The sequence below is a fragment of the Cervus elaphus genome, chromosome 2, assembly GCF_910594005.1.
Source record: "Cervus elaphus chromosome 2, mCerEla1.1, whole genome shotgun sequence".
Taxonomy (NCBI): Eukaryota; Metazoa; Chordata; class Mammalia; order Artiodactyla; family Cervidae; genus Cervus; species Cervus elaphus.
The window spans coordinates 47,816,653-47,841,137 of record NC_057816.1 but is presented as its reverse complement, the minus strand read 5'-3'; the positions used below and the strand labels follow the sequence as shown (position 1 = coordinate 47,841,137).

At 38.8% G+C, this 24,485-nt stretch overlaps 1 protein-coding gene across 9 annotated transcripts in view; it reads right to left on the bottom strand.

Annotated features, from left to right (window-relative positions):
- CEP295 (centrosomal protein 295) overlaps positions 1 to 20,884 on the bottom strand; it is a 55,503-nt gene extending 34,619 nt beyond the window's left edge. For 8 of the 9 annotated variants that reach the window (XR_006335710.1, XM_043876858.1, XM_043876918.1 and 5 more), the window contains exons 1-7: positions 20,749 to 20,884; positions 16,436 to 16,572; positions 14,660 to 14,860; positions 12,651 to 12,775; positions 11,904 to 11,997; positions 7,815 to 7,907; positions 1,612 to 1,752 (exon numbers count right to left, since the gene is read on the bottom strand). Coding sequence is in view for 8 of the 9 variants with exons in the window: in XM_043876858.1 (XP_043732793.1) it covers positions 1,612 to 1,752; positions 7,815 to 7,907; positions 11,904 to 11,997; positions 12,651 to 12,775; positions 14,660 to 14,860; positions 16,436 to 16,572; positions 20,749 to 20,884 (927 nt within the window). In the remaining variant the exon portion in view is untranslated. Of the gene's footprint in view, positions 1 to 1,611; positions 1,753 to 7,814; positions 7,908 to 11,903; positions 11,998 to 12,650; positions 12,776 to 14,659; positions 14,861 to 16,435; positions 16,573 to 20,748 lie in introns of those variants that run through there. The other variant, XM_043876927.1, reaches the window with a different exon arrangement.
- Between the last annotated feature and the right edge of the window lie 3,601 nt (positions 20,885 to 24,485).

The following is a 24,485-nucleotide window of genomic DNA, read 5'->3' as shown; positions in this document are numbered from 1 at the left end:
CACACACTTTGGATAATAACACTCATAGTGAGGAAATCATGAAGGAAATTAAAAGTGGAGAAATCATGAAGTTAGGGGCTGTAGTTCCATCCCCTCCTTTACCATTTGATCAAATGCCACAAGACACTACGGAGTTGGCCCTCCATATCCGCAGTTCTTCCAAATCCACAGATTCAACCAACTATGGACCGTGAAGCATCACAGTATTTACCATTGAAAAAATATGCAGGTGTAAGCTGACCCACACACTTCAAGGGTCAACTGTATTATGCTGGCAAGTAATACGAGAAGGTGGTTTTAGTTAGGCCACAAAGCTTCAAACGTGTCTGTCAGGTCCCCTTCCTCAGGACAGTCACGGAGCTACACTCCAGTTAAGGTGCCACTGCCCCTGCAGCCTACTCTGTTTCAGTTCTCCACACTGCCAGCAGCAGACACCATTCTCGAGTGAGCACCGAGACTCACGGTGACTGTGGCTTGACAAATATTTCCTGTTACTCCACACTATACCTGTGATTAAACAGCTAAGTAGTGAAGAGAGGAAAACCCTGGGAAGATTGACCATGGAGTCCACTTTCTTCACCACTAAACACTACTAATTTATGCAAGAATATGCTCAGTTTATATTACTTTCCATGTTTTTTTCCCTGTAGGTTTAAAACTTAGATGAAATTCATCTTTTAGCTTTTATAAACTAGGGGTAAGTTATGATTATCACAATGATCATAACTGACTGTAGTCTCTCTCCATGGAATTTCCCAGGCAGGATTACTGGAGTGGGTAGCCATTCCCTTCTGCAGAAGATCTTTCTGACTCAGGGATCCAACCCAGGTCTTCGGCACTGTAGACAGATTCTTTCCTGTCTGAGCCAACAGGGAAGTACCAGTGATAAAAACTAAAAATTTAAGGGAGGTCGTCATAATTCAGTTCAAACTATACAAACTTTAAGACATCCAATTTTGTGGCATCTAATTACCATAGAAGTGCATAAAAACTCATTCTTCAGATGAATGTTTAAAAATCCAAACGTATTAGTCAAATTCAGAAAAAAAATCAGACTTCTGAGAAGAGGAATTGTTTCTATGCTGTTTCAAGAATAAACACTGAACAATAAGCATGACAGATGCAATGCTGTAACTACAAAGCCAGTTTTCACCATACATATTTTACTGCTCTGCAACAAAGTTCAATGTTTCTTGACAGCAAAGATTATGACTATTTTTGAATCAATATTCTGCAAAGGCAACAAGTCCTTTGCTTGGTAAATATTTAATGAATTGAATCTGAAAATCCACAGAGCACAAATGTAATTCAAGTAACTAAATTAGAAAAGTGATTAATTTCTTCTTGGTCTATTTTTAAACTGATTAATACATTAAACTTTTAATATATTCATTAGTACAAGTTTTAGAAGAAAAATGAGAATAGTTTCACCCAACCTGAATTTGAAACGAGGAGGTAAAAGCAAGTCGGAAAACTTGGAGTGACATGAATCAGAGACAGTGTCCCCACTCTTCACGACTCTGTCCTTTGAGACTGTTCACTATCAGTTAAGTCCTACGGTGCCATCGGTAATGCCATCAGTAGTGGTCACAGCCAGAACTGAATGCTTACTTGAGCCAAATGGATCTTTTTCATTGCTTGGAATCCCCGGGCATGTGCCTTCTCACTCTGTTCCATTTTCTCTTGTGCTGCCTGCTTCTGCAGTTCTTCTAATCTTTTAGCTTCTTCTTCAGCAGCCAAACGAGGATCTGGCTAGCAGTCAATCAATAACATTTTAGACAAATAAAGTATGAAACAAAGTGGTAACTGAAAAGCAAAACAACCCTAAAATCATGTTTTCTATTTATATTAAATTAAATGATAACCAGTTATATATATTTTTTCAAGTTATATTTTTAAATGCCCACAATTATCAACAGCATGTATATATGAAAAAAGTCAAATTGTTAGTGTAAACAGTTTTACAACTTGTTCATTTTAAAGGAAATTATACTATACTCATCCAAATACATTCCTCCATCATACTTTTATTAAGAAATTCTACTAAAACAACAATGTTGAAAGGTAAACAAAGAGTTAAGAAACCACAAACATCAAAGGTCATGAAAGCCGTTAGCACTAAGATTTGCCTTTGGTTTTCAGCCAAAATTTGCTGCTTGGCTTGCCCCTTGGGAAGGCCAAATCACCAAAACACCTCCTTTAACATAATTTCTGGCTTCTAGAACTTGTGCATAATCAATGATCATGTGGTTGTACAGAGAGCCATTATTTCATTAACATAGCAATATTAAATGTGCGTATGTGTGTTGGGGGGGTGTGAAACACAACCCGGATTTGCTATTATACCTAAACATTCACTTTCAAATACAGGTAAGCATTTCAAATATAACTTTAAGTAAAAATATTTTACATTTAAGTAAAAATATTTTACATGGTGATAATCTATCAGTCAATGAAATAATAACCACAAAAGCTATTAACCACATATTTACAATTATTTATAACTCTCAAGTAGTGAGATAAATAGGTAAAGAGATAGCTAATGAATTAAGAAAGAGTAGGGACTTCCCTGGCAGTCCACTGGTTAAGACTCTGCCCTCCCACTGCAGGGGATGTGGTTGGATCCCTGGTTAGCAAACTGACATCCTGCAAGCTGCTCGATGCAGCCAAAAGATAAGAAAGAAACAGTGTACTGGCCAGATAAGTGTATGAAAAATATTATATTCCTTTTGAGCTAATAAATATTTATGTAAATCCTTATGTAACAAAGGTCAGATTAAATCAAAGTTATAATCTATATAAAATTATTCAGTGTATTAACACATAAATGAATTAAATTAAAATGAATTTTAGGAGCAACATTTCATTTAGGCCATGAGGTTTTTAAGAAAAAAAGTTATTTGGGAATTCTTCACATCATGTGAGGGTGAATTAAAAGCCAGAATGTCAACTGTGATAAACCAAAATTTCAAGAGAAGGAAAAACTTCAAAACACACGACATGTATAATAAACAGACTAAGTCCAGATATAAGAAGAGATATAAATATGAGTATCAATGAAGGGTCAGAGAAACATTAGACATGCCAAACAATTTTTAATCTGACTGCTGCTACAGCTGTTCAATTGCTAAGCCGTGTCCAACTCTTTTGGACTGTAGCCTGCTAGGCTCCTCTTGTCTGTGGAATTTTCCAGGCAAGAATACTGGAGTGGGTTGTCATTTCTTTCTTCAAGGGATCTTCCCGACCTAGGATTGAACTCACATCTCCTGCACTGGCAGGCGGGTTCCTTACCATGTAATCTGACCACTCAAAAACAAGGTTTTACAAGGAATTGTCTTCTTTAAGACAATCCGCTAAAACTTTGTGTCAATGCAATGAAAAATTTAAACAAATATCTGGTTGAAATTGCGAGATTCTATTTTTACCAGCTGAACTCAAAAGATACAAGTGAAATTTGCAAAAGTGTGAATCCCAAGCAAAACTACTTTTCAGAAAATATGTGTCTGAAAACATCTTTCCTGTGAATAGTAATCTGCAGTGCACAAAACAATAACGCTTTCTTAATTGGTGGCTGCTTTTAGGCCTACTATGGTGTTGTTGAATGTTACTCTCTAGTCAAGGTTGTATCCGTTTCTAAAAGGCTGTACCTTTTTAGATTAACTTTTAAAAATACAGTGGGATTTATTTGGATTCTTTGGTATTTTTAAAGCTGAACTAAGATTCATTTTCTGGACAACCAGCTATCACCAGGCTCGTTAGGTGTGTCACCTCTACTTACAAATTTTCTCACTATTTTGCCACATAGATGAGTTGGTTCTTGATAAACTGTTCATAAGTAGCTCGGCTGGTTTCGGGATACTTAGCTAAAATTCGTTTTGTTAAGTCTTTACTAGTTAACTCATTATGCAAACGGTACAAGGGGTAATCTTTGCTTTTCTGTACTTTAATTTTTTTTTCTTTCATTGTTCCCTTGCAGTACTTTCTCTACAGCGTCCTGCTTAAAATTTCTATCTCCTATACTTTAAGTGATAAATAAATGTTTCGTTTTATTTTTGGTGATTTAATGGGGAGTGGGGTTGTGGGCGAGGTTTAGTTCAAGATATTCATGATATGTGAAACCTTCTAGGTGTAAACTAGGTGCTTTGTTTAAGCTATGTCTTGGTTATCCGAGCACACTTTCCAGTATGCTTACCTTGTTACGACCCGTCCCCTCTCACATGGTTAATACATATGAAGAGGTTTAAGTGTACTGTGCTTATTTGAGGAGGGTGACGGGTGGTGTGTGCATGCTTCATGGCTTAGTTCAACTAAGCACTCTATTCTTAGTTTACTACTAAATCCTCCTTTGGTTATTAGTTTCATAGTAACTTCCCTATTGGGTTTTCTTAAATTAGAAAATGTAGCCCATTTCTTCCCACTCCATAGGTTACACCTTGACCTAACGTTTTTATGTATTATGATTGTGCTTACTTTTGTTTCTTTTCAGGGTTTGCTGAAGATGGTGATGTACAGACTGTATTAACAAGGACTGGTGAGGTTTATCAGCATTTATCGATTACAGAACAGGCTCCTCTAGAAGGATATAAAGCACCGCTAAGTCCTTTGAGTTTTAAGCTGTTGCCGCTAGTACTCTGGCGAACAATTTTGTTTGTGTAATTATTTGTGTTTAGGGCTAAGCATAGTGGGGTATCTAATCCCAGTTTGGGTCTTAGCTATCGTGTGTCAGCGGCCGTAGAGTTACTTCTGTTGTTTATTTTTGTTATAATTATGGCTTTTTACAGCTTAATTAGAATTTAACTTTATTTGGTGTAGTGCTTTAACACACTTTACGCCGTATCCCTATTAACTTGGGTTAATTGTATGACCGCGGTGGCTGGCACGAGATTTACCAACCCTGATCAATGTAACTTAGTCAAATTTTCGTTTATGGCTTAATTTTTACAACTGCTGTCTCCTGTGGGGGTGTGGCTAAGCAAGGTGTTGTGAGCTACACGTGTGTGCTTGATACCAGCTCCTCTTAGTCTTATTAATCTAGGGGGCATTCTCAGCGGGGTGTGGATGCTTGCATGTGTAAGTCTATTAAAAGTCAATAGGAAGGCTGGGACCAAACTATGTGTTTATGGAGTTGATGTACTCATCTAGGCATTTTCAGTGCCTTGCTTTAGTGTTTAAGCTACATTAACTATGCATCAAAAAAAAAACAAAAACAAAAACAAAAAACTATGCATCATAAGGCAGACCAGGCACTTGTATACCTACAAGTTGATTAAATATGCTACTTCTGCATCTTCTACCCAAGACATATAGACGGAAATCTTTTCTGTTTGTCTGCTGACATTTCTGGATCTTACAGCAAACAATACAGTGGATGTGATTAGAAAAATATTTCTAGGATGAAAAATCCATTTTAACAAGTGCTATGTAATAGTCATTGACAAAGGAATAAATCAGATGAAAACATCCTTAGTATAAAACAACTTTTTAATACTAAAATTAAAGGATGAAGAGCAGGAGTCATTTAGGAATTTCAAGCATATGAAGTTTTGTTTATGTGTACAGAATGTAAATGTAGCACAAAATTTAGAGAATAACTGGCTCTAAATATGAATATAGCAGGTCAATGTCATTCTGTCAAAGACAAACTGTATAACATATAAGAGACTCTATCAAGTAGATCCACTTTATCAAGATATTCAAACAAAACATGATAGCAACTCTCACATGCTAGAAGACTCACTGAACAAAATGAAAGTGCTTATTTGGAGAAAGCAGCTGAAGGAATAACTGAAATATATGCCAAGAATGCAAGTAGTTTTTATATGATACCTCCTATGAAGATCCTATCATTCTACTCAAAGAAAGATTGTAAATTATTGCACATGTGAAATAAGCTTAGATGCAGATGAAAATACAGAGATTTGTTTTCTGGGAAATCATGCACATTACTGCACTGTCACATTTTAAACCCAAGGTTTAAGGACAGATTTTTCCTAAGTGATCGTGTAAGGAAGAAAATATCAGAATGCTTTAGTATGTGGGACACTTTTTATAAAACTGCATTATAACTACTAATCTAATCTTCAAGTCCAGAAATTGAAGAGAAAGTAGGTCTTTTAGTTACTATCAAAGAGAAAAGTTTAAAAACTTACTATGACATCATCAGTGATACCCTATATGACAGCTAAAAACAGAAATGTCTTTCATCAATCTTAGTATAAAATATATATTTAATACTAATATAAAGTATTGAAGTTATAATAATATTTTACAATTTTAAACAAGCTTCAAGATTTATTCCTTTCTTAGAAGTTAACTTTATGATGCTAATACTCATCTTGTGTCTTGATCAAATATTGATTTTAACATTTGCTATTACAGAATTTGTTGCATTCTAACCTCCATATGAATGCTACACTGTGAAATAGTGTATATATCTAGTAGATAAATATACCAAACATGAAAATTCACTGTTACAAAGAAACAGCAATTATAACAAGGAGTAACAATCATTTGTCACTTTTAACACGGACAATTAATTTTTAAGCCATATCATTTCCTACAGACAAGGGTATGATATGCGTGTGTGCTAGGTCACTTCAGCTGTGTCTGACCCTTTGTGACCCTAAGAACTATAGCCCACCAGGCTCCTCTGTCCATGAGATTCTCCAGGCCAGGATACTGGAGTGGGTAGCCATTCCCGTCTCCAGGGCATCTCCCCCACCCAGGGATCGAACCAGGGTCTCCTGCATTGCAGGCGGATTCTTTACCACTGAACCACCAGGGAAACCCATGGGTATGGTAAGACGGCCATTTTCACATGTTGCAGTCACTTTTTAAAAGGAAGTGTAAAGATCTATATCAAGTATCTGTGACAAAATGTTATACACTGTGGAACCGATAATTTCTCTTTTAGACATTTATTCTAAACATACAATCAGAGCTGTAGACAAAATGTACACAGCGTGGCTTTATTGGTGGTCCTGTGGTTAAGAATCTACATTGCAATGCAGGGGACACCGGTCTGACCCCTGGCCCCAGAGGATCCCACATGCTGTGAGGCAACTAAGCCCAGGCACCACAATTACTGACACGCACGGGTCACAGAGCCCACGTTCCACAACCAGAGGCCACCACCACAAGAAGCCAAGCACTGCAACTCGAGGGGGGCCCCCACTCCTCACAACTAGAGAGAGCCAACGGGCAACACCAAAGACCCAGCGTAGCCAGAAATTAATAAAATTTTTTTTTTAAAAAAGCTATAAAAAATGTACAAGATGATTATGTTCGCATTATTTACGAAGCAAAAAAAAAAAAACTCCAAAACAGAATGGTTAAATAAACTCTGTAATGAAATATTTAAGTAGCTATTAAAAATCATGTTTTAAAAAGCATGTGTATATGTTTATACACAAATAATGAAAATGTATTAATTAAAAATACTATAATGAATCCATTAATGTATTAACCAATTACTTTTTGGTGATGAAAACTTAGGTGTTTTTCCCATAGTGTATAACAGTATCTAGTTTCAAATTTCTAGAGTATGTAATATTTTTATGTCAAATAAACTTTTATGGTAAGAAAATTAAATATATCCATTTAAGTAGCCAATTCCTTTCATTCATATTGTATCAGCATTCCATTCACATTCAACATGACATTGTAATTCAAAGCATATTTAAAAGATTTTTTAATCACTCTTACCCTAAGACAGTCAGTATAGCTGTTCAAATTTTGATACCTGAGAACAATATATAACTCAATTTAATCGACAGAGAAATAATAAAGTGAGAGTCATGAAAAAAGTCAATCACCTGCTTTGTGTCCACCTCTCTACTCACAAAAGTACAAAGATGATGGTAGGTAGAACTGTTCGTCTTCACATTAGTTTTCTTTACTTCAACATTCTGAAAAATGAAACAGAAAATAGATTGTTAGGTTGAAAGTATTCATTTTCATTTGAAGCAGCATCCAATGAAAAAAGTAATTCTGATTTTAAATCAGTTATTCTTTATTTTTTTTCTTCATGAGAGTGTGCACGCTATTTCCACTAATCCGGAATTTAGGTTTAAAAGTCAGGTTATCTTCAGACTATACTACAAAGCCACAGTCATCAAGACAGTATGGTACTGGCACAAAGACAGAAATATAGATCAATGGAACAGAATAGAAAGCCCAGAGATAAATCCACGAACTTATGGACACCTTATCTTTGACAAAGGAGGCAAGGATATACAATGGAAAAAAGACAACCTCTTTAACAAGTGGTGCTGGAAAAGCTGGTCAACCACTTGTAAAAGAATGAAACTAGAACACTTTCTAACACCATACACAAAAATAAACTCAAAATGGATTAAAGATCTAAATGTAGGACCAGAAACTATAAAACTCCTAGAGGAGAACATAGGCAAAACACTCTCCGACATAAACCACAGCAAGATCCTCTATGACCCACCTCCCAGAATATTGGAAATAAAAGCAAAACTAAACAAATGGGACCTAATGAAACTTAAAAGCTTTTGCACAACAAAGGAAACTATAAGTAAGGTGAAATGATAGCCCTCAGATTGGGAGAAAATAATAGCAAATGAAGAAACAGACAAAGGATTAATCTCAAAAATATACAAGCAACTCTTGAAGCTCAATTCCAGAAAAATAAATGACCCAATCAAAAAATGGGCCAAAGAACTAAACAGACATTTCTCCAAAGAAGACATACAGATGGCTAACAAACACATGAAAAGATGCTCAACATCACTCATTATCAGAGAAATGCAAATCAAAACCACAATGAGGTACCATTACACACCAGTCAGGATGGCTGCTATCCAAAAGTCTACAAACAATAAATGCTGGAGAGGGTGTGGAGAAAAAGGAACCCTTTTACACTGTTGGTGGGAATGCAAACTAGTACAGCCACTATGGAGAACAGGTGGAGATTTCTTAAAAAACTGGAAATAGAACTGCCATATGACCCAGCAATCCCACTTCTGGGCATACACACTGAGGAAACCAGATCTGAAAGACACACGTGCACCCCAATGTTCATCGCAGCACTGTTTATAATAGCCAGGACATGGAAGCAACCTAGATGCCCATCAGCAGATGAATGGATAAGGAAGCTGTGGTACATATACACCATGGAATATTACTCAGCCGTTAAAAAGAATTCATTTGAACCAGTTCTAATGAGATGGATGGAACTGGAGCCCATTATACAGAGTGAAGTAAGCCAGAAAGATAAAGAACATTACAGCATACTAACACATATATATGGAATTTAGAAAGATGGTAACGACAACCCTATATGCAAAACAGAAAAAGAGTCACAGATGTACAGAACAAACTTTTGAACTCTGTGGGAGAAGGTGAGGGTGGGATGTTTTGAAAGAACAGCATGTATATTATCTATGGTGAAACAGGTCACCAGCCCAGGTGGGATGCATGAGACAAGTGCTCGGGCCTGGTGCACTGGGAAGACCCAGAGGAATCGGGTGGAGAGGGAGGTGGGAGGGGGGATCGGGATGGGGAATACGTGTAAATCTATTGCTGATTCATGTCAATGTATGACAAAACCCACTGAAAAAATAAATAAATTATAAAAAATAAATAAATAAATAAAAATAAAAATAAAAGTCAGGTTATTATTTCAGGAAGAATAATGAACAGGCGATGCTCTATAGTTTATTGTATGACATCAGGAGGCACATAATGGCAAGGTGTGCCTCTATTACTGATTTTAAGTTTGCTCATTTGGTTATGATGTTTCATAATCACTGATAATAGAAAGTTCTCTTTTGTCGAACAGAAGTAGGCCAATGAATAAACGTAGAAGGATAATCGATACTTGTGATGCTAAGTATCATCTCCAGATTACTTGGCAATTGAAAAGAGAAAAATTTACCAATATAATTGAGATCTCTTGTAGCCACATAACCAAATCAGACAAATACAGAATACAACAAACTAGTCTATTCAAAAATTCTGAAATAAAAAAGTTGGCCAGGGTTGGGGAAAGAATGTCTTACTTTGCAAGAGACCAAGAGACAAAGCAAACAGAAGCAAGAGGTAAACCTTGACTGGATCCTGGTTACTTTTCTTAGTGTGATATTGCGGCCACATAGGAAAATGTCCTGGACTACCCTGGTGGCACAGTGGGTAAAAATCTGCCTGTTAATGCAGGAGATACATTCAATTCCTGGTCTGGGAAGATGTCACGCGCCACAGAGCAACTAAGCCTGTGTACCACAACTACTGAGGCCGTGCTCTAGAGCCTGGAGCCATGACCACTGACTCTGAGCAGTAACTACTACAGCCCGTGCACCCAGAGCCTGTGCTCCACAAGAGAAGTCACCACAGTGACAAGCCCGCGCACTGCAACAAAGACCCAGCACAACAAAAAATAAACAAACGTAAAACACAGAAACAAACCTAGAGCTTCATTATAAAGAAAGAGAGAATGTCTTTATTCTCAGCAGAGGTACGCTGAAGTATGTAGGGTGAAATGTAACCTATAAACCTACATTCAAATGTGTATTTATATATTCAAATGTATATACAACCATTTGAAATCTACACATAATGCAAAATGAAATCTATACACAAGCTATTTCTTATACTCTTCTTTGTATTTAAAATTTTTTCATAATAAAAATATTGGGGAAAGTACCACCACCACAGTTTAACATGTAATTCATATCTGCCAAATCACTTACACAGACAATGTTTTGGTCAGTTTAAAGTTTTGACCTTGACTTGTTAGGGCTTCCCAGCTGGCTAAGATGGTAAAGAATCCGCCTGCAATGCAGGGGACCTGGGTTTGATCCCTGGGTTGGGAAGATCCCCTGGAGGAGAGAATGGCAACCCACTCCAGTATTCTTGCCTGGAGAATTCTTCCATGGGCTGTACAGTCCATGGGGTCAGAAAGAGTTGGACAAGACTAAGCCACTTTCACTTTCGGCTTGTTAGAAACATTAAGAATTATGACAAAAGTAATAATAATAGAAAAAATGGGTATATACTCCCTGCCTTTTAACAAGGTACCGGGGGAGTGGCTGAAATCTGACTTCTCTGTTTGGATCTTACTGGATCAAATGTCACATGGCAGATGTCTAACATAAAAGTAGGAAGGTTGATGAAACCAGAGGCTTAAGACAAGACTATCTCGTCGTACTGAGGCTGATCACACATACATAAAATACATTTGTCTATACAACAAAATAATATATCCTATATTTATATTTTTTTTAATTTCTGTTTAACTTTTTTGATAAACACATCTACGTAATTTTGATAATCATTCAAACGAGCTATTTTAATAACCAAAACAAGATAATCTGAACAGGAGAAGCAATGCCTTTCAAAATTAATTTCTGCTTAATAAGTTAAATGTTTTTTTTTAAAAAAGCTTCAAATCACACATTTTACTCTCACAAAGAAACAGACTTTTCTTACCATTTCACATATCTTATATGAATTTATTATCTGGACCTCATTTGTGTGTTTATAAAATGGTAACTATTTACAATAGTTAAATCTTGAATGTGGGAAAATCTTTAAGGCAAATAATCCTTTTCTTTCCCAATAAAATAAAAAAGGTTACAGTTTTTCAAACAAAAAAATCTCTTGAGAGAACTGGAGAAAACTGAACACAGACTGGGTATCAGATTATACTGGGAATAACATTATATTAGTATTGTGCATTAAAGTTCTTAAATATCAAGAGATACAAACTAAAACATTTGTGGGTAAAATGCTATCTAGAATTATTTTTAAATATTCTAGATATGTAGTACCTGTACAGTTAAAAACTAAGTTCAAACAAATGGTATTTGGATGTGCACTGAATTCTAAAAGTAAAGAACAATTACTATATCCAAGCTCCCATACCCAGAGTAATTCACCTCAAAGAGAGCTGGAGGAGGGGGTGGCAGACTTGCGATTTTGGCAGATCTCTCCTTTTCCACAAGTAGGGCTTCTTTTCGAGCTTTTATATGCCTTAAAAAATAAAAGATGTCATAAATTAATCTCTCAATGTTACAATACAACTCAAAGTTAAAAATATAAAAGTCATTACAATCTTAAGAAATCCTCCACAGCCTGATCCCATAGGCTCAAATGCTATTTAATAGAGTGCATACACATAAGAGGAAAAGAGGTGTAGCTAGACTTAAAGCTCCACAATGTGGACTGACCCAGCAAACATCGTTCTTTAGAATAATCTGGAATTAAAAAATCTAAAAATGATAAAGAGGGGACACTGTATAAAATGACCACTTCTGACTAGCTAATAGGTTCTTTCATTTTCACAATATGCAAAAATCTCATCAACGACTTGCAGAGTCTATAGCCTCTTTTAATGGTCGTCATTGCACTGATTTTTTTTTTATATCAGAGGCAGATAGATTTTGGTTGACCTGCATTCTAAACTAGTAATACATTTCTTCAGAAACTCAGTAACTGCTGCTAAAGTCAAAACATAAAAGAAAGTTCACTTGTTAGAACGTACTCCCCCCAATGCATTATTTTAAGCCAAGTATAACAAACACCATGGGTACACTATATAGCTTTAAAAAAGTATCCAATGTACCCTTTAATTCCAGCTATATCAGTTTCAGTGGAGAATACAGTAAAAATTTCTATTACGTTACCAGGTTTTTTGTTTCATTAACATTTCTTTTTGATTTTTCTGTACTTTCATGGCCTCTTTATGTCTCATTTCTGCCTTTTTTTTCCTTTCTGCTGCCCGGTGTGCCAGAGCATTTAAATCAGGCTCCTAAAAACAAATATTACTTAAAATGTCATGTTAAACAAGACTAAAATGGCAAATATATAATAATATGTGTGATACTCTGCCAGGGAAAAAATCATGAAGATATATTCTAATGAAAAACTGTGCTATAGCACAAAATTAACGATGACATAAATAAAGCTACAAAAATCTGATGTCAGAACTTAAAGCTATTAATGCTAAAAACACAAACTACAACCAGGGACCAAGAATATTTTGACTGACACATTCTTTAAAGAGTTCTTCTTCCTGACTAAAAGTTTGGTAACAAAGACATGCATTCTTGGAATCCAGCTTGTTTATTTTGTGTAACTATCTCTGGGACCACAATCTAGGATTTTCCAACCATAAATCAGAAGAAACAAAACAAGGTCAGGGAGTAGTCTTAAATACTGAGTTAAGTACTACTTTGTCTTTGTGAAAGGATGAACTCGAGTGTATACACATTCAACTACACATTTTGGAGGTATGAGGAAGGAGTGATAATGAAAATGAAATCAGAAATCTGAATTCATCCCACCGAACTTGTCCCAAATGACTGAAATGAATAACAACTTCTAATTCTGAAGGTTACTATTTTATTTACCCAGTTGTTAAGGACTGGAAAAGAATAATGTTTGCTTTTTTTTTAAATGAAGTATAGCTTGATTTACAATGCTGTGTTAACTTCAGTATACAGCATAGTGATTCTGTTATACATACACATATATACCTATTCTTTTTTGGATTCTTTTCCCTTGTAGATTATTATGAAATATTGAGTATAGTTCCCTGTGCTCTACAGTAGGTCACTGTTGGTTATCTATTTTATACATAGTAGTGTGTGTGCTAATCCCATTCTCCTGATGTATTATCCCTTACCGCCCACCTATGGTAACCCTAAGTTTGTTAGAGAATAATAGAGAATAATAATAATAATAGTGAATAATAATATTTATATAACTATAATTTATATAATTTATATAATTATAATAATAAAAAAATAATAGAGAATAATAACTTAAACATCATAGAAAACAGATTTTCCTTGACATGCCTCTTACCAGGAAATCAATCAAGTAGGATTCTTAAGTTACATTAAATTTACAAAAACATTCAGGCTGCCCACAGCAAATTCTACACATGAAAACATTTTTAAAACTAAGACCATGGCATCTGGTCCCATCACTTCATGGGAAATAGATGGGGAAACAGTAGAAACAGTGGCTGACTTTATTTTTCTGGGCTCCAAAATCACTGCAGATGGTGATTGCAGCCATGAAATTAAAAGACGCTTACTCCTTAGAAGGAGAGTTATGACCAACCTAGATAACATATTAAAAAGCAGAGACAACTTTGCCAACAAAGATCCGTGTAGTCAAGGCTATGATTTTTCCAGTGGTCATGTATGGATGTGAGAGTTGGACTGTGAAGAAAGCTGAGCACCGAAAAATTGATGCTTTTGAACTGTGGTGTTGGAGAAGATTCTTGAGAGTCCCTTGGACTGCAAGATCCAACCGGTCCATCCTAGAGGAGATCAGTCCTGGGTGTTCACTGGAAGGACTGATGCTGAAGCTGAAACTCCAATACTTTGGTCACCTCATGCGAAGAGTTGACTCACTGGAAAAGACCCTGATGCTGGGAGGGATTGGGGCCAGGAGGAGAAGGGGACGACGGAGGATGAGATGGCTGGATGGCGTCACTGACTCGATGGACATGAGTTTGAGTGAACTGGAGTTGGTGATGGACAGGGAGGCCTGGCGTGCTGCGATCCATGGGGGTTGCAAAGAGTCGGACACGACCGAGCGACTGAACTGAACTGAGTAATACCAATCTACTTTTAACAAGTATTATTACCACAGACAGGCAGTCAAACAAGTGCTCACTTACGTTTTCTTTGGCTTGTTGATGCCCCTCTCCCATATTTCTTAAACTTGCCAAATACAGTTTTTCCAAGTTCTTTATTTTCTGAGTTTGTGATTCCTCCCATTCTGCCCTTAGTTCCTCTGCCAAACGAGTGAATTGCTGATTTCTCCTCTGTTTTATATCTTCTCTTATCTGTAAAGCAATATCTCTTTCTTGTTCTCGAACCTAAAGGGAGAATATTTAAGATTATATGAAAAGAGGCTTACTTCAACTTTTTGGAAAAGCTCTTTGGAAAGAGGATCCTAAATGAATCTGATTCAGGTATTAGATATATCAATTCTCCAGAGTATTCACAAGATATTAAATAAGGCCTGTTTAAAGCAGAAAATCCAGGTGATGGAGGAAAAAACAAAAATCTCAAGACTACTTACAAAGTTCCCTGATAAGCCATTGTTTCCTCCCCAGAGACCTAAGGGGACTGCCATTGCCATTCTGATAACATACAAGAAGCTAAATTGGTAAGCATGATTCACTGAAATTTATAGCCCAGATAAATACAGAAAGATCTAGATGAGAATGATGTTATACATCACCCCCAATTCTGGAGAGAATGGAACATAAAACGTTTCACAAGGACTTAACTATGTTACTCTAAAAAGACTTCTAGACAATAATCTATAATTTCTAAATAAATTTATTTCAGTAGCTTTCCAATAAATCTTCTTCAAAGTCATTCTAATAATCTTCATCAATTACATGATTTTAAAAATGAACTATTTTCAACAATGGAGTTGGAGGGGTCTGAGTGTTTGCATATATTTTTGTATTGATTCGTACGTTTTTTTGTTTGGGCTTCTTTTTTTGCCTTTATGCCAGATGATGCATTTTATGAATTTGTTTGAGAGAAGATCTTGGGAAATAAAAATTGCATACATTATATATAGAGCGAATAAATAAAAATACCATCAAATATTTAATAATCTCAAAAATGAACTATTTTATAATAATTATTGATTCAAATAATCCTTATTCTGAAACTCTTCAGTTTATTTACTGTTTCAGTGTACTTCCCAAGTTTTCCAAAACTAGTTAATATGTAAGAACCAGGGCTCTCATAGAGCCAGAAGAAATTTTTAAATGCAATATTTTACTTAGAACACTCTACCATAAAAAAACCTAATAGAAGTAGAAGATATTAAGAAGAGGTGGCAAGAATACACAGAATTAAACAAAAAACATCTTCATGACCCAGATAACCATGATGGTGTGATCACTCACCTAGCACCAGACACCCTAGAGGGCGAAGTCAAGTGAGCCTTAGCATCACTACAAACAAAGCTAGTGGAGGTGATGGAATTCCAGCTGAGCTATTTCAAATCCTAAAAGATGATGCTGTGAAAGTGCTGCACTCAATATGCCAGCACATTTAGAAAACTCGGCAGTGGCCATAGCTCCAAGAATTGGTGATGGACAGGTAAGCCTCGCGTGCTACAGTCCATGGGGTCGCAAAGAGTCAGACACGACTGAGCGACCGAACTGAACTGAATGTAAAAAATGGGCCTCCCTGGTGGCTCAGTGGTAAAGAATCCACCTGCTAATGCAGGAGATTCGGGAGAAAGAGCAACTCAGTCCAATATTCTTACCTGGAAACCCCCCACGGAAACAGAAGCCTGGCAGGCTACAGTCCATGGGCCCTCAAAGAGTCAGACACAACTTAGTGACTTAACAACTACAATGTAGAAAATACTAGTAATTTTGGGGACACAAAGAAGTTGACACTATGTTCCAAATACATCTCACCTGCAGCAATCTTAGTTTTCGTCTTCTTTCATAATCTTCCTTTAAAATGAAGGCTTCCTCATTAGGACTCAATCTCAGCTTGCCAGCATTCACTCCCTTTCTTTTCATTTTCATGTAGTACTTTAAATATGAAGGTTCTACATAAAAACATACATATATATATATTAAAATAAGGCAGTAAAGATTAGAACACTTTTTAAAGGGCTGTAAACATGAAACAAAATGATTTGGGTAAACTAAGTTCAAATTATTTATAAATAGCAATTATTAATTCAGCATTTCTCAGATGGGGAGAAAGCAGTTTAGTGGTGAGTAAACCATTTCAAGCATTACTTAAAAAAGTGCTTCCTCATCTGTGGCAGATTATTGTTTACCTGTAGTATCTGGGACCTGACTAACTCCTACTTGAGATTTCCAGAGTTTACCCAGCTTAAACACAGAAAACCACAAAGATTTCAAAAGGTGTGTCAGCGCAGAATAAATGCTTCACAATTACAGTTTAACACTAGAACTCGGATAACTTGTTCATAACCAGCGAGACTACTGCATTGCAAGGGCTCCTGGCTCATATTTCAGCTGCCGGTCTGTGATATAACATGATCACCAAGTGTCATTGTATCTTAGGGAATCACATTAACCCCTCTACAGTAAAACAACTCTTCAGTAATTGGTGGTGTGATTTTTAAATGAAATCATTAAACAAAACACCTCCTAGAACAAAGTTCTGTTTTTAGGTTCAGTCCAGGGTTTAAGATTCCTATATTTAGTCTTCTATTGCTCCTGTTTACACTCAGGTGTTCTCAATCGAGTCTCTAGATTATAACATGCCCCAATTTGGGAAAAGTCTGGTGGGGAGAAAATGAAAGAATTTAAGAATCTATCGTTTTTATAAAATTTTAAAACCCTCCCCAGGTGACTCTGTATCTACTTGTTCCCATTATTGCCATTTTCAAAAATTAGACACTTCAGATCAGTACATAACCATGATTTCATCTGAGATCAGTCTCTTTACAATGACCAGGAAGGGAAATACGGTAACCAAACACTTAAATCTTTCTGAAGATAGCTTTTTTTGTTGTTTTTGCCCCACTTGGCTTGTGAGAATCCTAGTTCCCTGAGCAGGGATCAACCTGGGCCCCCTGCAATGGAAGTGCAGAGTCCTTATCACTAAACCACCCGGGAATCCCCTTCTGCAGCCAGTTTAAGCACCACTTCACTGTGAAACTGCCCTCCAGTGATTCTTGCTCCACCCACCTGCCACTCATTCCTGACCTACCTGTCCATAAGAAATGTCACCTTCACATTCACATGGGGACTAACCTATGCTGTCTTGATATTACCTTCCTCTAGTTTTTCATCAATAACTTGCCCTTTCTAGTTAGATTCCTTAACAATAAGGACAGAGGCTCTGGTTTTGTTTTGTTTTGTTTTAAATATCCAAATTAACCACAAATAACAACTACCAGGCAGTATTTCACATACTAAGCATAGATACTGTTTTCACTCAGGTGTACAAATAGCAGCCAGAAGAATTTGGGGTTATCTAATAGGAACTAAGGGCTTCCCTGGTGGCTCAGTGGTAAAGAATCTACCTCTCAATGCAAAGACCTGGGTTCGATCTCTAGGTTGGGAAGATCTCCTGGAGAAGGAAATGGTAACCCACTCCAGTATTCTTGCTATTCTTGCCTGGAAAATCACATGGACAGAGGAGCTTAGCAGGCTACAGTCCATGGAGTTGCAAAAGAGTTGGTACATGACTTATCAACTGAACAAACAAAAAAAGGAACTAAAACTTTTTCAGTGAACTCTCCATCAAAAAGAAGGCAGGAATGATATTATTCACGGTTGTATGTGCAGAGCCTAAAAACTGCTTAGCTCCTAAGTAGGTCCTTTAGTGTGTTGACTGAATGAATGACTCATTCAATGAGTTAATTCATATAAAGTGCTAGATAGGTATATGTGGTCACTGTTACAACCTGATGACAAAAAGGAGTAACTGCTTACATGTGAAAAATCTTTTCCAGCTGCAACCCACTCAGCTGATATTCACAAGGCTTTGGTAATGTACTCTGTGAAAGTGCCAACCAACCATTCTCTTTATTTTAGACAAGAAGAATCAAAGGCCACTTAGGTGAAAGGACTTGTCCTGAGTGACAATATCTACTGGCAGAGCCAAGAGAAGAATCTGGTGTTTCTTATATAGGCTCCTAAATTTCTGAAATGCTAAAATATAGGTAGTGAGGAAAATTTTGTTTAAGCCAGTAATTTTTGCAAGAGGGGATTGACAAGAACTAAACAAAGAGAAAACAAGTAATCCTGTAATCCTCAATTTTCTTTCCTAGAGGATTACAGGAAAACAAGCATACATTTGTTATTTTTACCTAAGATGTGACAGAATAACTGTTTTCTCTTGTGTAGTATTATCTTAATTTTTACACTTGTTTGGAAATAATCTTATGTAGTATTCCCAGCTTCTCTAAATGTCAACCACAGTACAACAACCAAAACCAGGAAATTAACACTAGCACAATACACTAGCTAATTTACAGACTTTATTCAAATTTCATCAATTGTCCCACTAATGTCCATTTTCTGGACCAGGTCCCAAGCCAAGGAAAACATATCCTTTGACTGCTGTGTCACTCTAGGTCCTCAAAGTAGATGCCAAAATGGCATGAAACCCACGAGGATTTTATTAGGGGATATGCCTGTGTAAGGGAAAATGGGGAGGGAGCTGGTAAAAGCTAGGAGTATTTCAGACTTTCATGCAAATCTGCCATTGAGTGAAGGAGGAAGGCAAAGTTGGGTAGATGACCCTTGAACTGTGCAGTCTAAGGAAGCTTCAAGAAGACTTCTGGGGAGTCCTTCAGCCAAAATCCCTGTGTCTCAGGAACAGGCCTGCCTTCACAACCACCCCATGCTCAGTCATTAACTAGGAGCAGTCTGTGGGAGGCATCCAGGTAAACAGGGGCTGAGGGTCTGTGAATCATGTTCTAACAGCTAGGCAGTTTTGTCTCCTTCAACTCCACTAATTTGAGATGTTTCTCAGTCTCGGCAACCCTCCCCCATCTTGACATTTTAAAAAGATACCAGCCAGTTATTTTGCATAATGTCCCTCTATCTGGATGTGTTTAATCCCCTCCTATAGTTAGACTGAGGTTATGCATTTTTGGCAAGACCACCACAGAAGTCATGAGGTACTGTACTCAGCGCATCACACCAGAATGAATTTTGATCCCTTGATTAAGAAGGTGCCTAACAGGTTTCTCCACTATAGACACTATTTCTTTTTAAGTATTCGGTGGAGAGATAATTGAGGCTATGTAAATACCATGTTCCCCACCATATTTACCAACTAAATTTAGTATCCACTGATAACTGCCTGAAACAATGTATTTTCTACTTAAATTATTCCTTCTACACTTACCAACTGGAATCCTACTGTAAGGAAGTTTCACCCATTCCTCTCTCTAGTATTTATTCATATCAATACAGGTTTTCAAATTCTAAGTACTGTTACTGACAAATAATAGAGGTGATACTACTGATCTTGCAAGACTGTTCTGAAGATTAAACGGCAACGGGCACCTCTTAATCACCTATATTAGGAAGATTTGGCTTCAAGGCCCAATTCCACTTAAAGCAGGAAGACACTTAAAATCACTTTGCTCTCACTTCCTTTAAACATATAAGCAGAGTCATAATATCTTCTCCAACAGGTTGTTCTGATTGTGTGTCTTAGTAAATATAAACTGCCAGATACTTTCTAAAATTTAATGACTCTACCGTTCCCCATTGTTTTATAAAGCAGACGCTTGCAGCAGAACTTAGTATCAAAGAAATTAAAGGTGAGAGACACCAAAAGAGAGCATGCTCTGTGCATGAAACGATTCCAAGCTGGTCTCTTAAACGCCTCCCAGGAGTGAGGCCGCTCCGCGGGTGACCTGGGAGCAGGACGCACCCAGGAGGTCTGCAGTGGCGACCCCGCAGACCCTTCCGGCCGCCCCGACTTGGAAGCTCAGGGACCCCGCGAGGCCCGACCCCACGGGAACGCGCACGGCCGGCTGCGCCAAAGGCGCCGGGGCGGCCTCTCACACGGCTCAGGCGAGCCCGTGAGGGGACGCGCGCCCCTCCGGGCGCCCCGCGGCCTCGAGCCCATGAGGGGACGCGCGCCCCGCCGGCCTCCCGCCCCGCCTGTGTGGAGAGCCGCGGGCCGCTGCGAGCGCCCCAAGTCGCAGCACACCCCCGGCTCCCCGCCTCGCGAAGAAGTGCACGCTCGGGACCCTCGGGAAGCCAGCGCCTCCGTCACTCACCCGGGAGACGAGAGCCCGGCCTCAGGAATCGCGGCTCAGACACAGAAGGCCCGGCGGCCCGCCCCACAGCAGCCTCCGAACAGCCCTTCGGGCGTGAGCGGGGCGGCCATCTCCGAGCCGCCGTCACTTCCGTCATTCAAACCGCTCGCCAGTGGCGCGGCCGGGCCGCGGGAAGCGCCGAGCCCCGCCCCGCCCCGCCCCGGGGGCCGCCGGGACGGCCTCGGCGGAAGAACCGCCCGGGTCGCGCGCAGGCCCTACGTGGGGCCTATTATTTCTCGCGTTGGGCGTGGCTCGGAGGTTTTGCTTCACGACTCCCGACGGGCTCGTTTACGGATCCGAGACAGAGGTCCAGGAAGGGAGAGATACTTACCACAGCCCACTCGGGAGGCTTCAGTCTCAAGCGTCTTTATGAAAGACGCCTTGGGAGGTGCAGCCTTTCTTGTCTGAGGACACAATTCGTTTGGTACTTTCCTCACGCTGCAGTTATTTTCTGATAGTTTTCAACTCACACAACAGCGAACCGTACCGTAATGCTGTGCCTCCAGAGGGCCGCACCACCTAGAACATGTCAAGGGTTTATCCGCTGTAGATAACCTACAATCGGAAAGGGAGCGAGAGCTGGTTCATATTTACTGAGCCCCCATTACGTGCCAAGGACAGTGTGCTAGGTGTAGGGGAAACCAGGGTGAGTGGCTTACGGCCCCCATGCTAAATTTTGTAGTCCAGAGCAGGGGTCTCCCAACAGGTTTGTGACCTGTGAGGAACCAGGCTGCAGAGCAGGAAGTGGGCAGGCGGTGAGGGAGTCAAGCTGCATGTGTGTTTATGGCAGCCCCTCACCGCTGGGAGTACCGCCAGAGCTCCATTTCCTGTCAGCCCTGGGTTGGAGCCTCACAGGAGGGCTTGAATCGTACTGAAACCATTCACTGCTTCTCCTACGTCTGTGAAAACACGTCTTCCACGAAACCAGTCCCTGATGCTGAAAAGTTCGGGAACTGCTGGTCTAGAGGGTGAAACATACCAAGAATCAAAGCATTACAAAATGAGGAGTGGGTGAGAGGGAAGTTACTGATAGAATTAGCTCTGGCTTCATTGTAGGGAAGAGGTCAGAAGTTAAAACTGAGACAAGGCACATAAACCAATTAGAATTCGGTTGCAGGAAGTGAAAGATGATTACAGCAAGAGTGGAGAGAAGTGGGTAGATTTAGGAGGCAAATCCGGAATTGGTTTTTATCTGCTTATGGAAGGCAAAAAAAAGAGGGAGAAATAAATGGCGATGCTGAAGTTCTCTATTTGGCAACTGAGTGGATGTGGGTAACTTTCTCCTAGAATACACAGAAGATCAGGTTTGGGATGGGGAAGTCGAAAGTTAAGCTTTGAATATTTTAAATTTGATCTGTTTCTGGGATATCTTGACAATATCCAGAAATATTTAGGAGGCAAAATTAGCAGTAGTTAACAATTGCTCTTAAGGTTGAAGGAAAAGGGAGAATGAAATTAATTTCACAGGCTTGTGGAGCACTGTTGATGGTAGTGCCAATAACCAAGGGAGAAATAGAAATGGGAGTCAGTTTAGTAGGCAAGGCAATGAGCTCAGCTCTGAACATGTTCTACTTCACGTGCCTGTGGAAGGATGTGCAGTAAGCAGAGGAATACAATGGTAGACAGCCCACAGAACTGGGCTAGCGTATAGACTCAGGTTTCATTTTCATATGGGTTATAACCAAAGCTATGAAAGTGGATGAGATCACTTAGGGAGAATTAACAGAGTGAGAAGAGCAATGAACTAAGGACCAAACTTGGAGGAACATCAAAACTTAAAGGAAGTGGAGAAAGGAATTGTCAAGTATACAAAGAAGAAATAGTGGGACCAACCTTGGATGAGATGGTTAGATAGCATCACTGACCCAATGGACCTGAAGATAGTGAAGGAAGCCTGGTGTGCTACAGTCCATGGGATCACAAAGAGGTGGACACGACTGAGTGACTGAACAGCAACAACCTTGGTTTTACAGACAAAGAAGCTGCATTACAGAGAAATTTGGTGACTTGGCCAAGAGCACATGTAAGGGAAGGGTGAAACCAAGACTAGAATTCATGTATTTATACCAAACAATGGGGTTCTTCCTTCATGCTTCCCTGTCCATGATCACATTTATCTTAATAATTGTACTTACGCTAAACAAACCTCTTCAACATCCTCAACACAGACTCATAGGTACTATCCCACACTCAACAAAAGATGTATCCATTATTTCATGCTTTAGGCTAATTTTGGTGCCCACTGTGTTTTCCAAAAGCACCAAGCACATTCCCCATCATAGCACTTATCAATCCTTATTGAAATGACCTGTTAGGCTCTCGGTTGACTAGACTGAATTCTCAAGAACTGGAGTGCATTTTGTTCGGTCACCTGCCACTTTGAGCTTCTCAAATGTTTGGTTTTTTTTTTAACTGATGAATTTTTATTTTCTTTTTATTGGTGTACAGTTGCTTTACAACATTGTGTATTTATGATTTTTTTCCCATTTATTTTTATTAGTTGGAGGCTAATTACTTTACAATATTGTAGTGGTTTTTGTCATACATGGACATGAATCAGCCATGGATTTACATGTATTCCCCATCCCGATACCCCCTCCCTCAAATGTTTGTTGAATGAACAAATAAATAAATGAATTATATGCATCACTTCCCCAACCTGCATCCTGGGCAGAAATCTTACAATTGGAGATTTTAATTAAGGCTTGTTTTGTTTTGTTTTGTTTTTGGTAGGAGGCAGGAATCAAAGAAAACCCAGTGGGCTTAGAATCAGAGTGTTTGGTCTACTATCACAACTCTGAGACTTACCAACTGTTGGACATGAAGCCAATGAGCCTTGGTTTCTGGTTTGTTTCTCTATTATTGCCAACCAGGCCACCTCAGAGTGTCCAGAATGACTCACTCATTATGACTAGCAGTTGATTCTGATTGTCAGCTGAAACTTTGCTGGAACTATTGAGTGAAGTGCTGTTACCAACCAGGGTTCTTGGCCTCAATCAATTTAAATTATCAGAGGCCAGACAAGAAATTCAGGCAAAGCTCTCCTGGGGTCCCTTTTGCAGCAGGGTGGAGTGAGAACAAACAGCCGGTTCCCTTACTTGGTCACTCTTCAAGGAGGGTGAGCTTGTTCCTTATGTGGGGATGAGGGTAGGGGTGTATGTGGGGGTCAGGCTAGAGGGATGGCTTAGGTGGTTTGCACAGCACTTTGTGGTCTTGTGTGCAGGGGGCATGCACAGTACTCTGCTTTTGCTCCAGGCTCTTCAAATGTGGCAGTTCAGGGACTTTCCTGGTGGTGAAGTGGCTAAGACTCTGTGCTCACAATACAGTGGGCCCAGGTTCGATCCCTGGTTAGGGAACTAGATCCCACGTGCCTCAACAAAGATCAGAGATTCCATGTATCGCAACCAAGACCCAGCACAGCCAAACAAATAAAAATAAATGTATAAATATTAAAAAGGAAATCACGGTTTTGTTTTTTGGTCTCTTTGCATCAGTTCATAATTTTGCCCCAACTGTGTGTGCATGCAGTTATTTTTAGTCCCATACAGTTTCTTTGTATTTTGTTGCTCAGGGAGGTATTTGTCCAGGGACAAATATTTCAGCACTACAGCAAAGGGTCCCAGGCCCCAAGCATATCTCAGTGCCTTCAAGCAGCCTCTCCATGTGCGTTGGAATTCTTACTAGCTGAGATTCAAGAG